Raw genomic sequence first — 17709 nt, forward strand, 5'->3', positions numbered from 1 at the left:
AGCTGCCGCTAGTGCCAGGCCTGGGGCCACTTATCAAGCCATTTGGGGCCCGCTGCTGCTTGTTTGAGAGATTTTAGGAAAGTCCTAAGCATGAGGCTCGAGAGGCCACTGGCACAGAAAAGCCCCTGGAAATGGCCCGGATGAGCTGCAGGTGGGGAGGGGCGGGGCCTCCGGGGATCACGGGGCGGGGCCAAAGGTGAGTCAGGTGCTGGCGACTCAAACATGGCGCCTGCTGCCGGCTGTGCGGGGAGGACTCGCCAAAGGAGCCATGGCCTCCGCCAGCCCTTCTGCCCGGGAGGAAGCCGCCCTCCGCCTCTCGCCTGGATCTCAGGCAGGTTAGTTCCCCCCGAGTGTCCCGGGTCCTTTCAGGCTGCTCCCGGCGCTGGGCTCAGAGGGAGCGTCCGAGTGAGTCCGCGCCGGGCCCTTTAGAGGAGCTGCTGGGGCTCCCGCAGCCTCCGCGACCCTCAGGGACAGTCCCCGCTGGTTTCACAGCCCGGAATTGTGGGGGCGTCTCTTCCTGGCTCTGGAGCCCTTGGCTGGGGGCCTGCTGTGGGGCTGGGACCCCTCGCTCCTCCGGGAAACCTCCGCCGCCGAGATTCCCTCCTGGGTTTACCCAGCGGCACCGGGTGTGGGCCCGCGGCCCCGTCTCTGATTCAGCCCCGATCCGCCCGCGTCTCCACCCCTCCTCCCTGTCTTGGTGCTTCTTCGGTTCCCTGGTTGTGGGGCTTCTGTTCAGCCAGATCTCAGGAGGCTCTGAGTGATGGTGGTTCTGTATTTTAGTTGTGATTTTGATGTGGTTGCGGGAGGCGGCGGGTGCAGCGGTTCTCTGCCCCGCCATCTTGATTCCTCTCCAGGGCCCCGTTTTTACCACGAGATAGTTACCTTGATTTCCATTTGCCGTAGCTCAGTGCCTGCCACTTCTGTCACCCAGAATGCCTCCCCTGTTCCTCCATCTGTTAGCATCCTACTTGCGCCCCAATTCCAGGCCCGTGCAGCCCTCTTCAGGGAGCCTTCCTATCCCTTCAGAAGGAGAAGCCTTGTCTGTCCTTCTGGTACAGCTGGTTTATTTTATTAAAGACGGTTATCAAATAGATGGTGATGATGATGATATACATGTAGATAGATAATAGAGGCAGAGGTTTCATTGAGGGCTTTTTTCCCTTGAAACTCCAACTTATTTTCTTTTTTTTTAAGGAAAGTGGGTTCAGGAAATTATTTTTTTAATATGCTTTATTGATTTTAGAGAGAGAGGAAAGGAGAGGGAGAGAGAAAAACATCAATGGGAAACATCAACATAGATTGGCTGCCTCTTGCACGCCCCCTGCTGGGTATCAAGCCTGCAACCCTGTCATGTGCCCTGACCGGGAATCGAACCAGTGACCTCCTGGTGCATGGATTGCTGCTCAGCCACTGAGTCACACCAGCTGGGCTCTTTATTTCTTTTTCTTTTTTTTTAAATTTATCTTTATTGTTGAAAGTATTACAAATGTCCCCCTTTTTCCCCCAATTGGCCCCCTCTGCCTCGCTCCCCCCAACCCCAGGCCTTCACTACACTATTGCCTGTGTCCATGGACTATACATATATGCATATAAGCTCTCTGATTAATCTCTCCACACCCACTCCCCCACCCCCTCCTTTCCTCTGGCATCCCTCCTGCTATTCCATGCTTCCCTACCTCTGGATCCATTTTGTTCACTAGTTTATTTTGTTCCTTAGATTCCACATATGAGTGAGATCATGTGATGTTTGTCTTTCTCTGCCTGGCTTATTTCACTCAGCATAATACTCTCCAGGTCCCTCCATGCTGTCCCAAAGGGTATGAGATCCTTCTTTTTCACAGCTGCGTAGTATTCCATGGTGTGAATGCCCCACAGCTTTTTATCCACTCACCTACTGATGGGCACTTGGGCTGTTTCCAGATCTTGGCTATTGTAAATAGTGCTGCTATGAACATGGGGGCGCATATATTCTTTCTGACTGTTGTTTTGGGATTCTTAGCATATATCCCTAGAAGTGGGATCACTGGGTCACACTGCTAGTGGAATGAAGACTGGTGCAGCCAATATGGAAAACAGTGTGGAGTTTTCTCAAAAAATTTAAAATGGAACTAACTTATTTTCAATTGCAACATATTGTACCTAGCGCAGCATATAGAAGGAACTCTAACAATATTGCCTTAGTGAATAAGTGACCCAATTAGCCCAATATAATTCATCCTCACTACTCACAGTTTATTCATTGTATAATTCTAGGTCTTCATAGGTCAGATTTTCTTAAAGTTGGGGCTCTTTATGGGGTGACCATGAGGTCATCACATAGGTGACTTCCTTTTACAAATACTGATTAAATACCTGGTCAGTACCAGGCCTTATGATGGATTCTGAGAAGCAAGTTGTAAATAAGCACATTCCCGCTCTCACCGAGCTCATAGTTTCATGATGGTGACCAAACTTAAACAAGAAGGGTGTGTAAGAACGTAAGGGGTGTTTCCAGGAGGAGCTGATGTGGAAGCTGAGACCTGAAGGGGTCCTAAACTACAGTCAAACCACACTGTGTGTGTGTGGCAGGGTGTGAGAGTGAGGAAATGAGGAGGACCATGTGTGGAGGCTGCTCAGAGGATGGATAAAAATGAACAGAGTAGGAAAAGTCCTTATGGGAAGGGAGAAAGAATCAGCAGATCGAAAGGCATGCCTATGGCTAGAGTATAAGTGAGTGAAAGGGGCAATGAGGCGAGGAGAGCCGGCAGGGTTGGGCGCAAAGAGCACTCTGAGACCTGAAAGCCACCCTCACAGGTCTTTGAAGGATCTGAGGCAGGGCACTGGCATGGCCAGCCTGGCCCTTTAGAAAGACCGCCGGAAATTCATGTGCAAAGTGGACGGGAGATAGTGGAGACAGGCACCCGCGGGAGGAGGCTCTTGCGGGCAGCGCAGGCTGCGAGTCCCTCTGTGGCACTGACACCGGCCGGGTCCCTGCCCCAGCAGTAACTGCTGTCTCTTCTCAGGGCTTCCAGGGCAGCGGCCAAGGCGACCTTACCAAGGACCACCACGCAGTAGATGCTGCAACATCGCACTCCGGGATAAGGGACAGTAACATGGCAGCGCCCGTGTGAAAGGAATTAAAACTCAGCAGACTCCACTTAGAAAGAAACAATGTCCAAGAAAGGGCGAAACAAGGGCGAGAAGCCCGAGGCGCTCGTTGTCGCCCTTCAAGCTGCCAATGAAGACCTCAGGACCAAGCTCACGGACATCCAGATAGAGCTGCATCAGGAGAAGTCCAAGGTGAGTCCAAGGCCCCTGCCCAGCTCTGCCTGCCGGCCCCCTCCGTGGGCTCCTTTCTGCCGGTCGCCTTTCTGTACCAGTGGGGACTTTCTTGCTTGTGGCAGGGGGGAATGGAGCACGGGAGTCACAGAAGGTGACAGTAACATGGTCATGAGGCCGATCTCTGCCACCTCAAAAAACCTGGTTCAGGAAACCAGATAATAAACATTGATACAGTGACACACACACCCCCCCACCGCCTCCCCTCAACACTTAATAATTGGGCAAGTCCCACCCTTGCCCTCTATAGGGCATTCCCGCTGTGGCGGTTAGAGCAGCCTTTCTAAAGTGTATCACATCATGTCACTCATAACCCTTCAGTGGCTGCCTCTGTCTCTCAGAATCAAAGTTTTTCCTACCAACTACAGGACATTCCCTGCAGCTTTCTCTTGACTCAACTCCCACTCCCCTCCCCCTGGATCACTCTGCTCCCGCCTCTTGGAAGCATCGAGAGAGATGCCGACCACATTGAGGGCCTTGGCACGCGTTCCTCCCCCAGTGAGCTCCGTGCTCTGTCCTCACCTCCTTCAGGTGTCAGCTACGGTACGTGCATCTGGCCACAATCTGGCACAGGACGTGCCCAGTTACCCCCCATAGCCTGGCTATTCTTGATTCATTTCGCAGAAAATTATATATTTATTTATTGTTTAAATAAATGCCCAGTTATTCCCCCATAGCCTGGTTATTCTTGATTTATTTCGTAGAAAATTAGATATTTATTTATGTTCTTGTTTAGTGTTTATCTCTCCCCAGTCAAGCACGAGCTCTAGGAAAGCAGAGACTTAATTTCCCTCTGTATCCCTAGAGCCCAACTAAATGTCCAGAACTGAGAAGCTCAACATGTATTTTTTGAATGAGTCAAGGAATGAATGAGAGGTAATTTATTCCTTACCTCTTAGTTTCTTTACCAGCAACACAATCCTATCTCGTAGAGCTGTGATGAGGCTTAAGTTAGACAAGCCTTTAAAGTAGTTATGAGGATTACATGGGAAAATTCATGACAGGTGCTCAGAGAGCTGCTGGGGACACAGTAAACTCTCAAAAAGTGGTAATAGAGATGTTTTCTCTACTGTGTTCTGCACTGAGTCGGTTACTAACTAGGCTTAGGAATGTCCCTGCTTCTCTGAATCACATAGATGGATTTGCTAACACTTAGCTCACCAGGGCTGTGTGGAAATCAAATAGGGTAATGGGCAGGAGAGCATTTGGAAATAGCAACATGCATTAGGACATGTCTGCTCCCTGGGCACAGCCGTGTCCGCACTGTGTTGCCTTCTCTAGATAATTTTTTATATAGGAGAAAATGTTCCTGATCAAACTATAGATCACAAACCAACAAATGCCCTTATTCTGTTTTCTCTCTCTCTTCTTCCTTGACATTACTATTAAATTTTAATTAGTTATTTTCCCCCAAATCTATTTCTCCTGCTTTCAGTTATAATAAATATTAGGTCGCCCAAAGCCCTTTGCCCCTTGTCTCGGCAAAACCTTAACCTTGGATAAGCAGACTCCAGTGTAAAATTTGTGATGGAAATTTTCTTAGTTCCCATGAAGGTAAAAGGAACATGATGTTATTTTTTAAAAAATAATTGTTTGCAAGTCAGAAGACCAAGGCATTTTCTTTATCTCTCCTTGGGGACAAATTTAAGCATCTCAGTGTCTCGATCTGTAATTCAGATGACTGAATCCATTTCTCCATATCTGTGTCTCAAGCATCACTGAGCGTTAGAAATAATGTGGGGGAACTTATTAAAAATTGAGATCCCTGGGCCCACATTCTAAGGATTCTGATGAACTAGGTGGGGTGAGGACCACGATTTCCAATTCTAACAAACAATTCCGACAGTCCCCACTCAGGTGGCTCTCCGCCTTTACTTTGACAAACACTGCACTCTAAGATTCCTTCCAGTTTGACAGTCTGTGAACATTTCATTGGTTTTAACTTTCCCCGGGGCAGCGTAACATTTCAAGAGAGCAGACTCCTTTAATTGTAGCCAGGACAGGATGACAAACTACGTTCATCGGAGGAGCCTGTTGGGCTGGAGACTGGTAACCATACAATGCCACTGATTTACAGAGAACAAGCTCAGGAGGTTTCAAAGAGGCAGAGGCCCCGAGGACCCCACTGCTGCCAATTTTCTGCACATTCAAGTCTTTTAAAGGGGTAACTTAAGCCTGGATGGGCTGCCTGTTTATCCAGGACCTGGCACCAGTGTCTAAGTCGGGAAGGTCAGCGTAATCTCCCCTTCCCCTGACAAGAGGCTGGAAACCAGCCCCCTGAATAAAAGCACTGCCCTTATCCTCTGCTCTGCAGGTGCCTCCCTGTCTCCCTCTGCCTGGCAGTTAATTACAGTCCCAGCTCAGGGGCGAAAGCAAAGCCTCACCGCCTGTCAGCAGCCTCCCCGAAGAACAAAGGGAATTTAGGGGGCAAACAAGTCATGAAGCAGTTTTATTAAAATAAATATGATTGTGTTTCCAAGGCCCAGGCTTTCAGAGAGAGGATATGAACAGTGTCAAGATGTGAATGCTCACTCTCGGTTTGGTTCCAAGACTATGATGATAAAATGGCAATTTAGCTCCTGGGGAATAGGCTAGTTAGAGAGCGGGGGCCCTTGGGGCACTGGGGCATTACTTATTTTTCCAGAAAGACGGATCATCCCACTGACATTTATAGAACACATTGTGTAGAGAGCAGGGTCATAAATGCTTAGAGCTGATAAGAGAAATAGCTACACTTTACTGAATGTTTACCATCGATCACACACTGTCATAAACGCATCTTCTCCCGACATAATCCCAGCTCTTTCACTCGGCACCTGAGTGAGCCTGAGCAGACTATGAAATCCCCCAGTGTTTTCCTTTCCTCATCTGTCAGATGGGATCATAGTGGTGTCTACTTCATAAGGGTGTGTATCTGTGTGTGTTCGTTTTTGAGCAGTTTGTGTCAAGCACATTAGGTGTTTTAATTCATTATCTGGGCAGTGTTCAACCTTTCTCATCTCATGCACACATGAACTAATTACTAAATTTCTAAGGCACACCGAAAAAAATTTTATTTATACTGATCTGACAAAAAAAAAGTATAATTTTGGCTGATTTACAAAAAAAATAATAGCAATAACCTACCCATTTTGCTCCAAAGTGATTTTTTTTTTTTTTAAATCAGATGCCTATACTTGTAGGTAAGGATTCCTGGTGCCAAGAATTTACCAATCAGACACAACCTTATTGTGCAACATCACCAATAAGCTGCAACTGTATTATATGACCTATATATTTATGGTTCAAGACAGGGCCTCCACAATGGACGGCTATTGATGTGTTGGCTGCTGTCATTTTCTTATTTGACAACCTAAGGGAATTCTTGCAGCACACCGATCAGAAATGGCTGCATTGTCTCATTTTCTCCTCACTACCACCCTCTGAGGCGGGCACTGTTGTTACCCCCATTTTATAGCTGAGGAAACTGAGGCTCAGTGAGGTAAAGCAGCTCGCCCAGAGTCATGTGCTAGAAGGTGGCAGAGCTGGTTTCCCAATTCTCCTCCCCTCTTTACCAGTGTCTGTTCTCTTATTATTTTTATGTTTTCCTCCCAGTTTTATTGAGATATAATTGACATATAACATCGTATAAATTCAAGGTGTACAATGTAATGATGTGATATACGCATATATTGCAAATGATGACCACAATAAGTTTAGTTAACATTCATTACCTCCCATAGTTAAATTTTTTTTCTTGTGTGAGAATTTTTAAGATCTATCTTTGCGACTTTCAAATACACAGCGCAGTACTGTTATGACTATACTACTATGTTGTTCATTACACCCCCAGAGCGTATTTATCATAACTGGAAGCTTGTGCCTTTTGATCACTTCACCATTGCCCTCACCCCCTACCTCCTGCCTCTGGCAACCACAAATCTGATCTCTGTTTCTATGAGTTTTGTTTTTTAGATTCCACATATAAATGAGATTCTACAATATTTATCTTTGTCTAACTTATTTTTTTTTTAATATATCTTTATTGATTTCAGGGAGAGCAAAGGAGAGGGAGAGAGAGAGAGAGAGAAAGATGAGAGAGTCATTGAACAGCTGCCTCCTGCACGCCCCCGACTGGGGATCGAGCCCGCAACCTGGGCATGTGCCCTGACCTGGAATCAAACCCGATAGCCTGGATCCTAGGTCAACCCTCAACCGGCTCTTTGTCTAACTTATTTCACTTAGTATAATGCCCTTAGGGTTTGTCCATGTAGTCACCAATGGCAGAATTTCCTTCCTTTTTATGTGTGTATATACTGCATTGTCTTCATTCATCCTTCTATGGACACTTAGGTTGTTTCCATGCCTTGCAAAGCCTATGCTCTTAAAATACATGGAGGTCTGGAAAAACCTGGAAACCTTAGGCAGAGAACGAGAGAATATTAGAACTGTCTTTCCCACTATTATGCATATTTCAAATGGAGAAATCAGTGGGATGGCTCGTGGGAACATACCCATTTCCTTTCCCCGTAGATGACTGCATTTCCACCACAGGGAAATGAAACAAAAATATTAGACAGTCAACTTCTAGTGAGTAGAAATTATCTAAAAGATTTGCCAAGCACTCATAGGAATAGACATTCAGAGAAGTAGGTCATTGTCACCACATCCAGGCATAAGGGCCGAGAGGATTGCCCCGAGAGGGCCCTGTGGTCAGGGCGAAGAACACTGAGTGGACCCTTTGTGCAGATGACCGTGTCTTTCCTGGGCCTGCATTTTCACATTCATAACGAGGGGATTGGATGAGATTGAAGAGCTACGGTCCTTCCATTACAACCGGGATTCAACAGGAAAGGCATTGGGCTGCTCTGGCTCTTCCTACACAGGGATAGTTCTCAGGACCCTTCAGTTGTCAGCCCTCCCCAACCACCTGGTGTAGATGACACTGTCCCCTACTTCCATTTACTCTACCACATCACCCTTAGATTTTTATCATGGAATTGTCCCGTCTGAAGTTACCTTGGTTATTTGCTTGTTTATTGCCTGCCACCCCACTCCAGTAAAATGTGAGCCTCTGTGTGTAAGAGACCATGCCTGCTAACGTGTCCCCTAAGTCAGATCTAAGTCAGGCCCCCCGAGTCAGGAATTGCCATGCTCATAGTGCCGCCCGCCATGGAGGAGGCGCGCAGTACCGCTTGCTGAATGAATGCTCATGATCCCTTTAGAAACTTCCCCAGCAGCGCCGTGGCGTAAGTACTGGCATAGTGCTTATTTAGGTGGGGAACCCCAGGCTCTGGGGGAGAGAGGATTTCCACGCAGGTCTGTCTTTTTCTTGGACTAGCACTCTGGGCTATTGAGCCGGGGTGTTTTCCTCTGATCGCCCCTTCTGTGGACTCTGTGAGGCCGTGATCCACTGCCCAGAGATCACGTGAGCACACCAGGGGTTGCTGTGAGATGTACAATCCTCCCCCACGGTCCCCAGGGCTTCCCAGTCTCCCTCAGAGGTAGCCCGCGGCTGCAGGTGATAAAGGCAATGGTAGGAGAGAGCAGTGGGCCTGGAGCGCAGGGTGTGGGGGGGTCTGCTGCAGACAGGAGTTTCCACCATTGGAATAGCCCTCAGAGACCGCAGTGCATTGTCACAGGTCTCACGGTGAGCGTGGGACTAAGGGCCGCAATTACTATTCTGACTTCACCGAGGAAGAAATCGAGTTCAAACCCTTTAACTCATTTGCTCCCAGTGACATGCGAGTAGAGGAGCCAAAATGGGAATTCAGCCTTCTCTAAGGCGGTGACGTAGGTAATGATGAAACCTGTTCTGCTGGGCTCGTTGCTGCTGGTGCACTCTCAGAAAACCAGCAGCTTTCTCCATCCCCAAGGGGCTGCTTCAGAGCCTCCCGCTTCGGGGCCCAAATTTAGGATACAGTATTTCTTGCCTCTTGTATCTTTAGCTTTGTTTTCAGGAAGCCTAAGTGGCTAAAATGAAGACATGAAAGAATAGAATCCTTTGTGCTTCCCCAGGTTGTATAAAATCTCCCCTAGAAGCAACCTGCTGCCACTTTCCCTCCTTCCGTCTCCTGTTTGGGATTATTTAGTGCCCATGAAAATCCCCACCAGCCTGCTGTGAGCCTAGACCTCCAACAACTGCCGATGCAGATAATCCGAACCAAAGCTTCTGTTAGCTCGTCTTGCCTTGATAACCTCTCAGCCCTCCTCGCCTTTGACGGGACTGTCCAATTTTTAATCCTAGATTTCTAAGGTCTGTGAGAGCTCACGTAACGGCCAGCTTGATCTTGGCAGAATTTACACTGGCATTTTGCAAACAGACTAGACATGGGACAGAAGAGGAAAATGCATGTGTGGCAGTCAGGAATGTCCTTCCTCCTCTCATAATGTAAGCTTTCCCCGATAGGATTAAATTTCCCTACTGATTATTTTTTACATAAAACCTCTCGGTAGAAGGGATTGGGGAGCTGTTGCAGTCAAAGCCTGATCAATGCTCACCTTCCTCTTGCCCTGTCCCAGACCATACCCCACTCCTTCTGTGTACACATCTTCTGAGTGTACAGATTAGATGCCACCAATGTCAGGGGACTCAGTACATCCTGAGGAAACCCAGTTTTACCTTCGAGCGTCATTTATATTGGGAAAATAGTTATTACAGTCTTACTGCAATAATGTTAGTCTTCTCACAGTGCTATGGGTACTTACAGTTATGTCAATATTCATATAGCATTGCATAGCACTGTTTAGCAAAATTAATATTGTGCTATCTATTATATATTAATAATTATTCATCCCCCATGTGGTCCAGCCTTTGCAAAGTACTGTGATACGTTATCTAAATCATCCCTCACGATCACTTGAGAATGATGGCGCCACTCCTGGTTTACAAACAGGAGCACTGAAGCCGAGAGAGGAGGCAGCTTGCCCGGGGTTTCAGAGCGAACAGGGAGATCTGGGCTCTGACCCAGGCCCGGCTCCTGCCACACCCTGGGCTCTCATCAACCCTTTTACATTGCGCTTATCTGGAGACTGTTCCTCACTTTTCTCACCTGAAATTCACATGAAACAAGCACTGCCTACATCACACCGCCGCCGGGGACATTAAATGTATTGGAATATGGAAAAGCCCCTTAGAAAGGTGCCGACTCACAGTAAGGCCTCCGTACAGGCTTGGTCATCCAGCTGAAGCTTTTCTCCATAAAACATGTCCACTAATCAAAATTGATTCTTTCTTCCACTAAATATTTTTTTCTATTTCAGACATTATCATCTTCGTACTTTTTCATTGTTGCACAGGAATAATTCTTGATCTTTTTGTATACGCATCCTTACAATTCGCATTAAGATACTAACATCGGTTTCCTTAGTGGTGTGGTATGGACTACAAATAATTTTCAGAAAATGATTTTACTACAAAAATTTTATTGGCTCTTTTTAGGTAAATGTCAGTCACATCCTTTGTATCTCCTTCGTAGTGAAACACTTCTCTCAAGCTTTAAAAAACAGTCATACCTAGAAATCCTACAAAATCTCCAGTTTCCATGACAACCAAAATAAGGTAACATGAAGCTGCCAAATGTAACTCAGTGCCTTTGAATTTTGTTTGGGTTCTATGGATTCACTTAAGTGATGGGCAAGACAGCCAGTGTTTGTATCTGTTCTTGTCTTCAAGCTAGAATACACAGGGGTGGGCAAAGGTAGGTTAAATTACCAGCCATCATTACCTAAAAGATAAATCATAAGTAAGGATACAAAATAATGACAATACAGCAAATAATACAAATAAATAGTACAATGATAAATAAATATATAATAATGTAAGACTAAACTCTGTGTTTCTCCTACTCACAACTGTAAACCTTTTACCAACCCTGTATTTCCCTTGCACATGTATTTTCATGGTTTTTTTTTTAATTCATCTCTACAGTCTACACATGAAAGATTAGTGTTTATAATTTGAGAGAAATTAATTACAAAGTGATACAATCTAATGTACCTACAGAGCATTTGACATAAATAACTTTAGATTATATGTATCTTCTATTATATCCAATAATAATACCTGACATTTTGTAGAACTTTACAGTTCAAGCTACTTTCCCATGACTTATCTAATTTAACCCTAAAAATAACCCCTTTTTAGGTATTTTTAAAGTATAATCAAAGATCCTCAGAAAGATAAAGCAACTTTCTTAGAGCAGATGGTGAAACTGAAATGCAACCCAGAACTCCTTACCCTTTGTCCACTTTACTATAGCTTCTCATTATTCTAGGAAGAATTGCTAAAATTTCCTTTAGTAACTTGTAACCAGACAGCCCTCATGGTCACAATGCTATTCCACAGGCCTAATGTAAAAACATCCTGCTGAAATGGGAGGTAACTAATGTCCTATTATTTGAGCTAAACGTAATGTTCCCAAGGTCCAAGATGGGAGGAAATTATCAGTTTCTAGATCGGTGAAAAATGAAGACCCCTTTTCAAAGAGATTCCTTTTCCATCTAGAAGAAGCCTTAGCAAGCTTTTTCTGCAAAGTCCAGATAGTAAACATCTTAGGTTTTGTGAGTGGGCCTCTCAGACCACTCAGCTCCACTGTAGCCTGAAAGCAGCCACAGGCAACTGGCTAACGAACGGGCATGGTTGCCTTCTAATAAAACTTCATTCACAAAAGCAGGGGGGCAGGAGAGATTTGGCCCAGGGGTTGTAGTTCTCCCACTCCCGGGCTAGAAGACACCCATTTCGGCTCAACCTAGAAAAACCGGGAGGAAATTTTAGGTTGCCCTTATGGAAGCGTTGAGAGAGACATCACGCCGAGGGCCAGCAGGCATTCGTATGTGTCAGGGCTGGTTTCGTTTGGGTCCTGTTTTACACGGGGAAGGGACGGATGAGGGGCTGCTCTGGGTAACCCTAGAAGCCTGTGCTCTCTAAACCGTATGACAGGACATACTATTATCGCCTCTGGTTAGGTAGCTAGCCAGGGAAACATACTGGTATATGTTCTTTATTCCCACACAGTCTCTTTGGCTTCGTCTTATGTGTTGTCTGGCAGCCACTGGGTAGACAAAGATGAGCCAGGCTCATTGGCAGCCTTCTTGGAGTTTCCAGTCTGGGTAAGGGTAGGAGAGGAGGAGGTGAGGACAGAAAGTGTACAAAAAAACACACACAGCATAAAGAAATATGTGGACAGGACAAGCAAGGAGGTATCAACAAAGTGCACTGAAAAGACAGAGGCAGGAGAAATGAGGTTTGTCCTGGGCGATCAGGGGTAGCATGACCACACAGGTGACATCTAGCTGGGCCCTGCAGAATGGGAGATTCCCAAGGAGGGAAATGCAGGTCAGGGAGAGGAGACCGTAGGCACATGGGTGCAGGAAGGCATGGCATGTGCAGAAAGTAGCCTACCCCCGTGTACCTGGAGAGGAAGATGCTGGAGCTGGAAGCCCGGCCAAATCTTCGGAGAGCCTGAAGGGCGAAGCAAAGTGCTGGGAGTTTATGCCACAGTATAAAGGAGCCCTGGGTGCCTTTGGAGCAGGCACATGGATCAGATCAGAGCTAGGCTTTACTCTGAGAACATCACCACGGTGTGGGGGAAGCTGGGTTCACTGATGAACCTCCAGGAACTCCAGAGCAGGGCTGTCTGAGGGAAATACAATGCGAGCCACAGTGCCGGCCATATATGCGATTTTTAAATTTCTTATAATTAGAATTCTAAAAGTAAGTAGAATTAGTATTAATTATTGAACCTATTTTGCCCCAAATATTAAAACGTTGGTATGTAATGAACATAAAAATTGTTAATGAAACATTTTACATTCTTTACCTCACACTGAGTCTCCGAAATCCAGCGTCTGTTTCACACTTAGCCCAAGTCTTACTTCAGAATTGCCACATTCCCAGGGCTCAGTGTGGCTCGTGGCCGCGGTCTTGGACACTCGGCTCTAGAGCATATGAGATAAGGGGCATCGGAAGGGACCTTGGTCTAAGCGGGAGGCAAGATCGAAGGCCAGTCATATGAGGATGCCTGGCTGCTAACTTCGCCGAGTCTCCAGGTGCCCTGAGTTCTTTTAGAATAGCCAACATGGAACAATGGCTGTGCCTTTAAAATAAAATGTTCGTAAGTGTCACGTGGACTTAGAGAATTCTGTTCTAGATAAAGGTAGGTAAACTGTGAAGGTAAGTAAATCTCAGACACTTTTCATTATCATTACAGTGGTTTCGGTAAGGAGTTTGAGTCTTAACACCTTTCAGCTGAAAAGCCTCTTAACAATTATTTTATGACACCTTCCAGTTCTACAAATGGCAGACACTCAGTATCACTCAACTATATATTACTCCTGGGGCTGCCAGATTCTTGCCTTTTATAGGTGTGTGTGTGTGTGTGTGTGTGTGTGTGTACGGACAGGCTCACAACAGAGTCAAGGAGGAACAAAGGCAGCGAAGATGAGGTGGGGGAAGAAGATTGTAGAACAGGAGCCACCGTGAGGCTTTCCAAGCTGCAGATGCCAGGGCCCCACCCTGATCCACCCCATCAGAGCGGAATTCACAGCTGGGTTAAGGTAGTGCCATTGCTAATCTATAAGGAGACCTATATTATCACTGGATATGTAACAAAACAGATTTTTAAAAACTAGAAGGAATACTTTATTAAACTACTTGGAGTGTCTGCTTCGTGGGGAGGAAGAGAGAGCAGTAAGAGTGGGAGAGGGGAGGGCGGAAAGAAACATCCATGGAGCATGAGAAATAACAGCTACTCCACTCTTTCAACAGAGAGAGGGCCCAGTGGCCTGCAGGGATTTGGGGCAGGTGTGTGCCTATAAAGTTGCCAAATGAGAAAGGGGAGGTGGGGGGTATGGCACCTAACTTCATCCTTCCCTTTCCACTCAGTAGCAGCATCTTCTCCTTCAAAGAATAAAGAAAGATGGAAACTCTTTCATAATATTCCTTTAGGCATAATTTATTCGTCTGATCATGCTGAACGGTGAACATTCTTGAGGCACCCGCGTTTATCGGTTGGGCCTAGCTAGGGATGTGCGGTCTGAGACGCTCGCTTGGTGGTCTGTTTTGAAGGCCTCTCTCCCAAGGTGAAAACCACTGTAGCACCGGTTGCTGATTTCACTGCTTACACCACTCACCCGGGGATTTGTTAAGACGCGCCTTCCGATCCGTAGACCTGGGAGGGAGCCCCAGATGGTGCGTTTCTGACAAGCTTCTGGGTGATGCCCCTGCCCCTTGTCTGCAGACCACACGTGTATCCCATAGAGAGGCCCCACCCAGTGCCACAAATATTTGTGTGAACAAAGGAACAGAAGCATGCTAGGCATTTGCTCCTTTGACACACTGGACCCCCAGCCTTAGAGCCTGTGGTTGGTCCCCTCCCCTGCCCTCCCAGCACAGGGGGCCTGGAATTTGCAAAGCGATGGGGGGCGGGGTGGGGGGCTGATCTGCAGGTCCTGCCTGGGGGCACGCTTTTCCTTGGGGGCTCATCTCCTGCATCCTTTCGCCTTTGTGCCTATAGGTCTCCAAGCTTGAAAGAGAGAAGACTCAAGAAGCAAAGAGGATTCGGGAGCTGGAGCAACGCAAGCACACGGTCCTGGTGACGGAACTGAAAGCCAAGCTCCACGAGGAGAAGATGAAGGAGCTGCAGGCCGTGAGGGAGAACCTCATCAAGCAGCACGAGCAGGAGATGGCGAGGACGGTGAAGGTGCGGGACGGGGAGATCCAGAGGCTCAAGTCGGCCCTGTGCGCTCTCCGCGACGGCAGCAGCGACAAAGTAAGGACAGCGCTCACCATCGAGGCCCGGGAGGAGGCCCGGAAACTGTTCGACGCGGAGCGCCTTAAGCTCCTGCAGGAGATCGCGGACCTGAAAACGGCCAAGAAGCAAGTAGACGAAGCCTTAAGCAACATGATCCAAGCCGATAAGATCAAGGCCGGGGACCTGAGGAGCGAGCACCAGTCCCACCAGGAGGCCATCTCCAAGATCAAGTGGGAGTCGGAGCGGGACATTCGGAGGCTGGTTAGTAACCCAGTGCAGAGCCCTTCTCTCTCCGGGGTTCGGGCGCTTCTGCAAGCGGATTATAAACAGCGCCCACCTTTTGTCTCCTGTTGTATCCAAAATACAAGATAGGTCGATAAGCGGGTAGGTAGGTACGTAGGTAGGTAGGTAGACAGATAGACGGAGTCACAAAATGTAAAAGATTTTGGATCGCCTTTCTCATAAAAACGGGACCCTTCCAGCCCAGTCCACACAGAGAGTATGTATTCAATGACTCCTGTTTTATTGGGAGTCTATAAAAATATTCTAAATTATGAATGCTTCCAAAATCGCCATGCTTCATGTGCTTTCTACTTATGAAAATGTTACTGGGTTTTCACAGGGGTAAGGGGCGTTTCTATAGTTTTCATGACATCTGAGCAGGGCAGCTGCTGGGACCATCCTGAGCAGTTCACCAGTCTTCCCTCTAGATACCATGTCCAAAAACAATAGTAGAGCTATAAAATTCCTAGTCATTTTTAGAATAGATTTCCTCCTAAATAAACAGGGGTCATTGTAATTTTTAAAATGGATGTCATTCCTAAGTAGCTTATTCCTAAGTTTGCTATTACCAAGTTCAAAGACTGACGTCAACCCCAGTAGAGTTTGGTCTTTCTTTTGAATATATATGACCAAAGCCATCGGTCTCGCACTATGTTAAAAAATAAAACGAGTATCGTTATTGTGTGGAAGCTCTAGTATCCTAGGGTCGCCTTGTCTAATTATTTTAGAAGAAGCATTTTCATGCATATACTCGGAATGTTCAGCTTCAGTTATATGTTAGCGAACTAACCATCACCTGTTAGAACGTGCTTTATGTTTCTCTAAGAACAGTACTTTCAAGGGAGAAATTACACTTTCCCCCTTGTGTCTTCCAATTCCAAGCAATTCTTTTCTAAGAATTCTAATTATGTTCCCTGGATGATATCTCGAGGGTTCCAATTTTAAGTAAAATGTGGTTACCATAGAACATTTAGAAAAGCTAAACGTGTGTGTTTTTCTTTGTACTGATGTGACTGTACAATGTTGCCTTTGCCACACTTTTCAAATTCTTCACCTGCAATTCATTCTATTGTACTGGTTGACAAAAGAGACCAAACACAGTGTAGAAATACTGGTCCCTGCCCTGCCTTTGATTCTTGAAACAACAGTGACTGATAAGAAAGAATCAGATCTGTGCACTCTGGAGTCAGCAGGTAGGTAAGTGAAAGGGGGAGCTTTGCATTAAATATTTTCATTTGTCGATGGTTTTCCATGTAAAATCTACAGATACATCCACTTGTTGATGTGTTGTTTTTTTCTTTAACCAGCATTCCACTGGAGTAGACGTGAATCTCTCTTAATAACAATGTAAAATCTAAGCTATGTGAAGAGTGGCTCAGAAATTGGGTGCAGTCTGGCCGGCGTGGCTCAGCGGTTGAGCGTCCACCCATGAACCAGGAGGTCATGGTTCGATTCCTGGCCAGGGCACAGGCCCAGGCCCAGGCTGTGGGCTGGATCCCCAGTAGGGGGCTCACAGGAGGCAGCCGATCCATGATTCTCTCTCATCACTGATGTTTCTGTCCCTCTCTCTCTCCTTCCCTCTCTCTGAAGTCAATTAAAAAACTTTTTTTTAAAAATTGGGTGCAAACCAAATAACGTGGTAAACTTTTTCAATCATACAGATGCACTTTTCATTTTTACCTTCTTAACCTGTTCCTAACCTTACCCCCAGCTCCATTTTTGGAACTAGAATTGAGAGAAACAGGAACAGTTCTGTTGAGAAAATCCACTGAGAATTCTGAATTCTGGTATTCCCATGCCATCTAAGAACAGAACTATGGAAATTTTTGGTATTCAGAGACCACAGCCCATGCTTATAACCACTAGATAGCAGAGCCATCTCAACACTAATTACTAGATACCCTGCAGAAAACCACTTGGGGAAATGCTAGAAAAAATGCTGGAAATAATCTTGGAGTCAGTATAACATAGAATCTAATAGAATGGGCTCTAAAGTCAGAAGACTGAATTTAAAATCAGGCTTCACCAATTAGCCGTGTGACTATGACCATGTTGTTAACCCTCCAGGTCCTCAGTCATCATCTCTAAAATGGTGATAACAGAACCTACCTAAGAGGATTGTTAACAACATGAGATAAGGTGTGTAAAGCTCTGAGTTTAGTGCCTCGAATGTGGTAAAAGATCAGCACCTTTCCGTTGCGATGATGGTGATGATGAAGATGATCATATGAGCAGTATTGGAATGATTCCCCAGCAAATTCGGTTGGGTAGAGTACTTCAGAGCCTCCAGGAGCATGCATATCTGGAACTAGGGTAAACTATAAATAACACCGTAGATGGCAGGTCCGACAAGTGAATGAGCTCTTCACTGAAGAGT

General features: G+C 46.2%; 1 protein-coding gene across 1 annotated transcript in view; it reads left to right on the top strand.

The window, feature by feature from the left end:
- The window catches only part of JAKMIP2 (janus kinase and microtubule interacting protein 2), a 148896-nt gene that overhangs the window by 82085 nt on the left and 49102 nt on the right, over window positions 1-17709 (top strand). The window contains exons 2-3 of the mRNA XM_087816282.1: window positions 3003-3279; window positions 14814-15311. Of these exons, the coding sequence (XP_087672408.1) occupies window positions 3151-3279; window positions 14814-15311 (627 nt within the window). The 5' untranslated portion in view covers window positions 3003-3150. The remainder of the gene's footprint in view (window positions 1-3002; window positions 3280-14813; window positions 15312-17709) is intronic.

This window comes from Miniopterus natalensis, chromosome 4 (assembly GCF_054644295.1).
Source record: "Miniopterus natalensis isolate mMinNat1 chromosome 4, mMinNat1.hap1, whole genome shotgun sequence".
NCBI lineage: Eukaryota > Metazoa > Chordata > Mammalia > Chiroptera > Miniopteridae > Miniopterus > Miniopterus natalensis.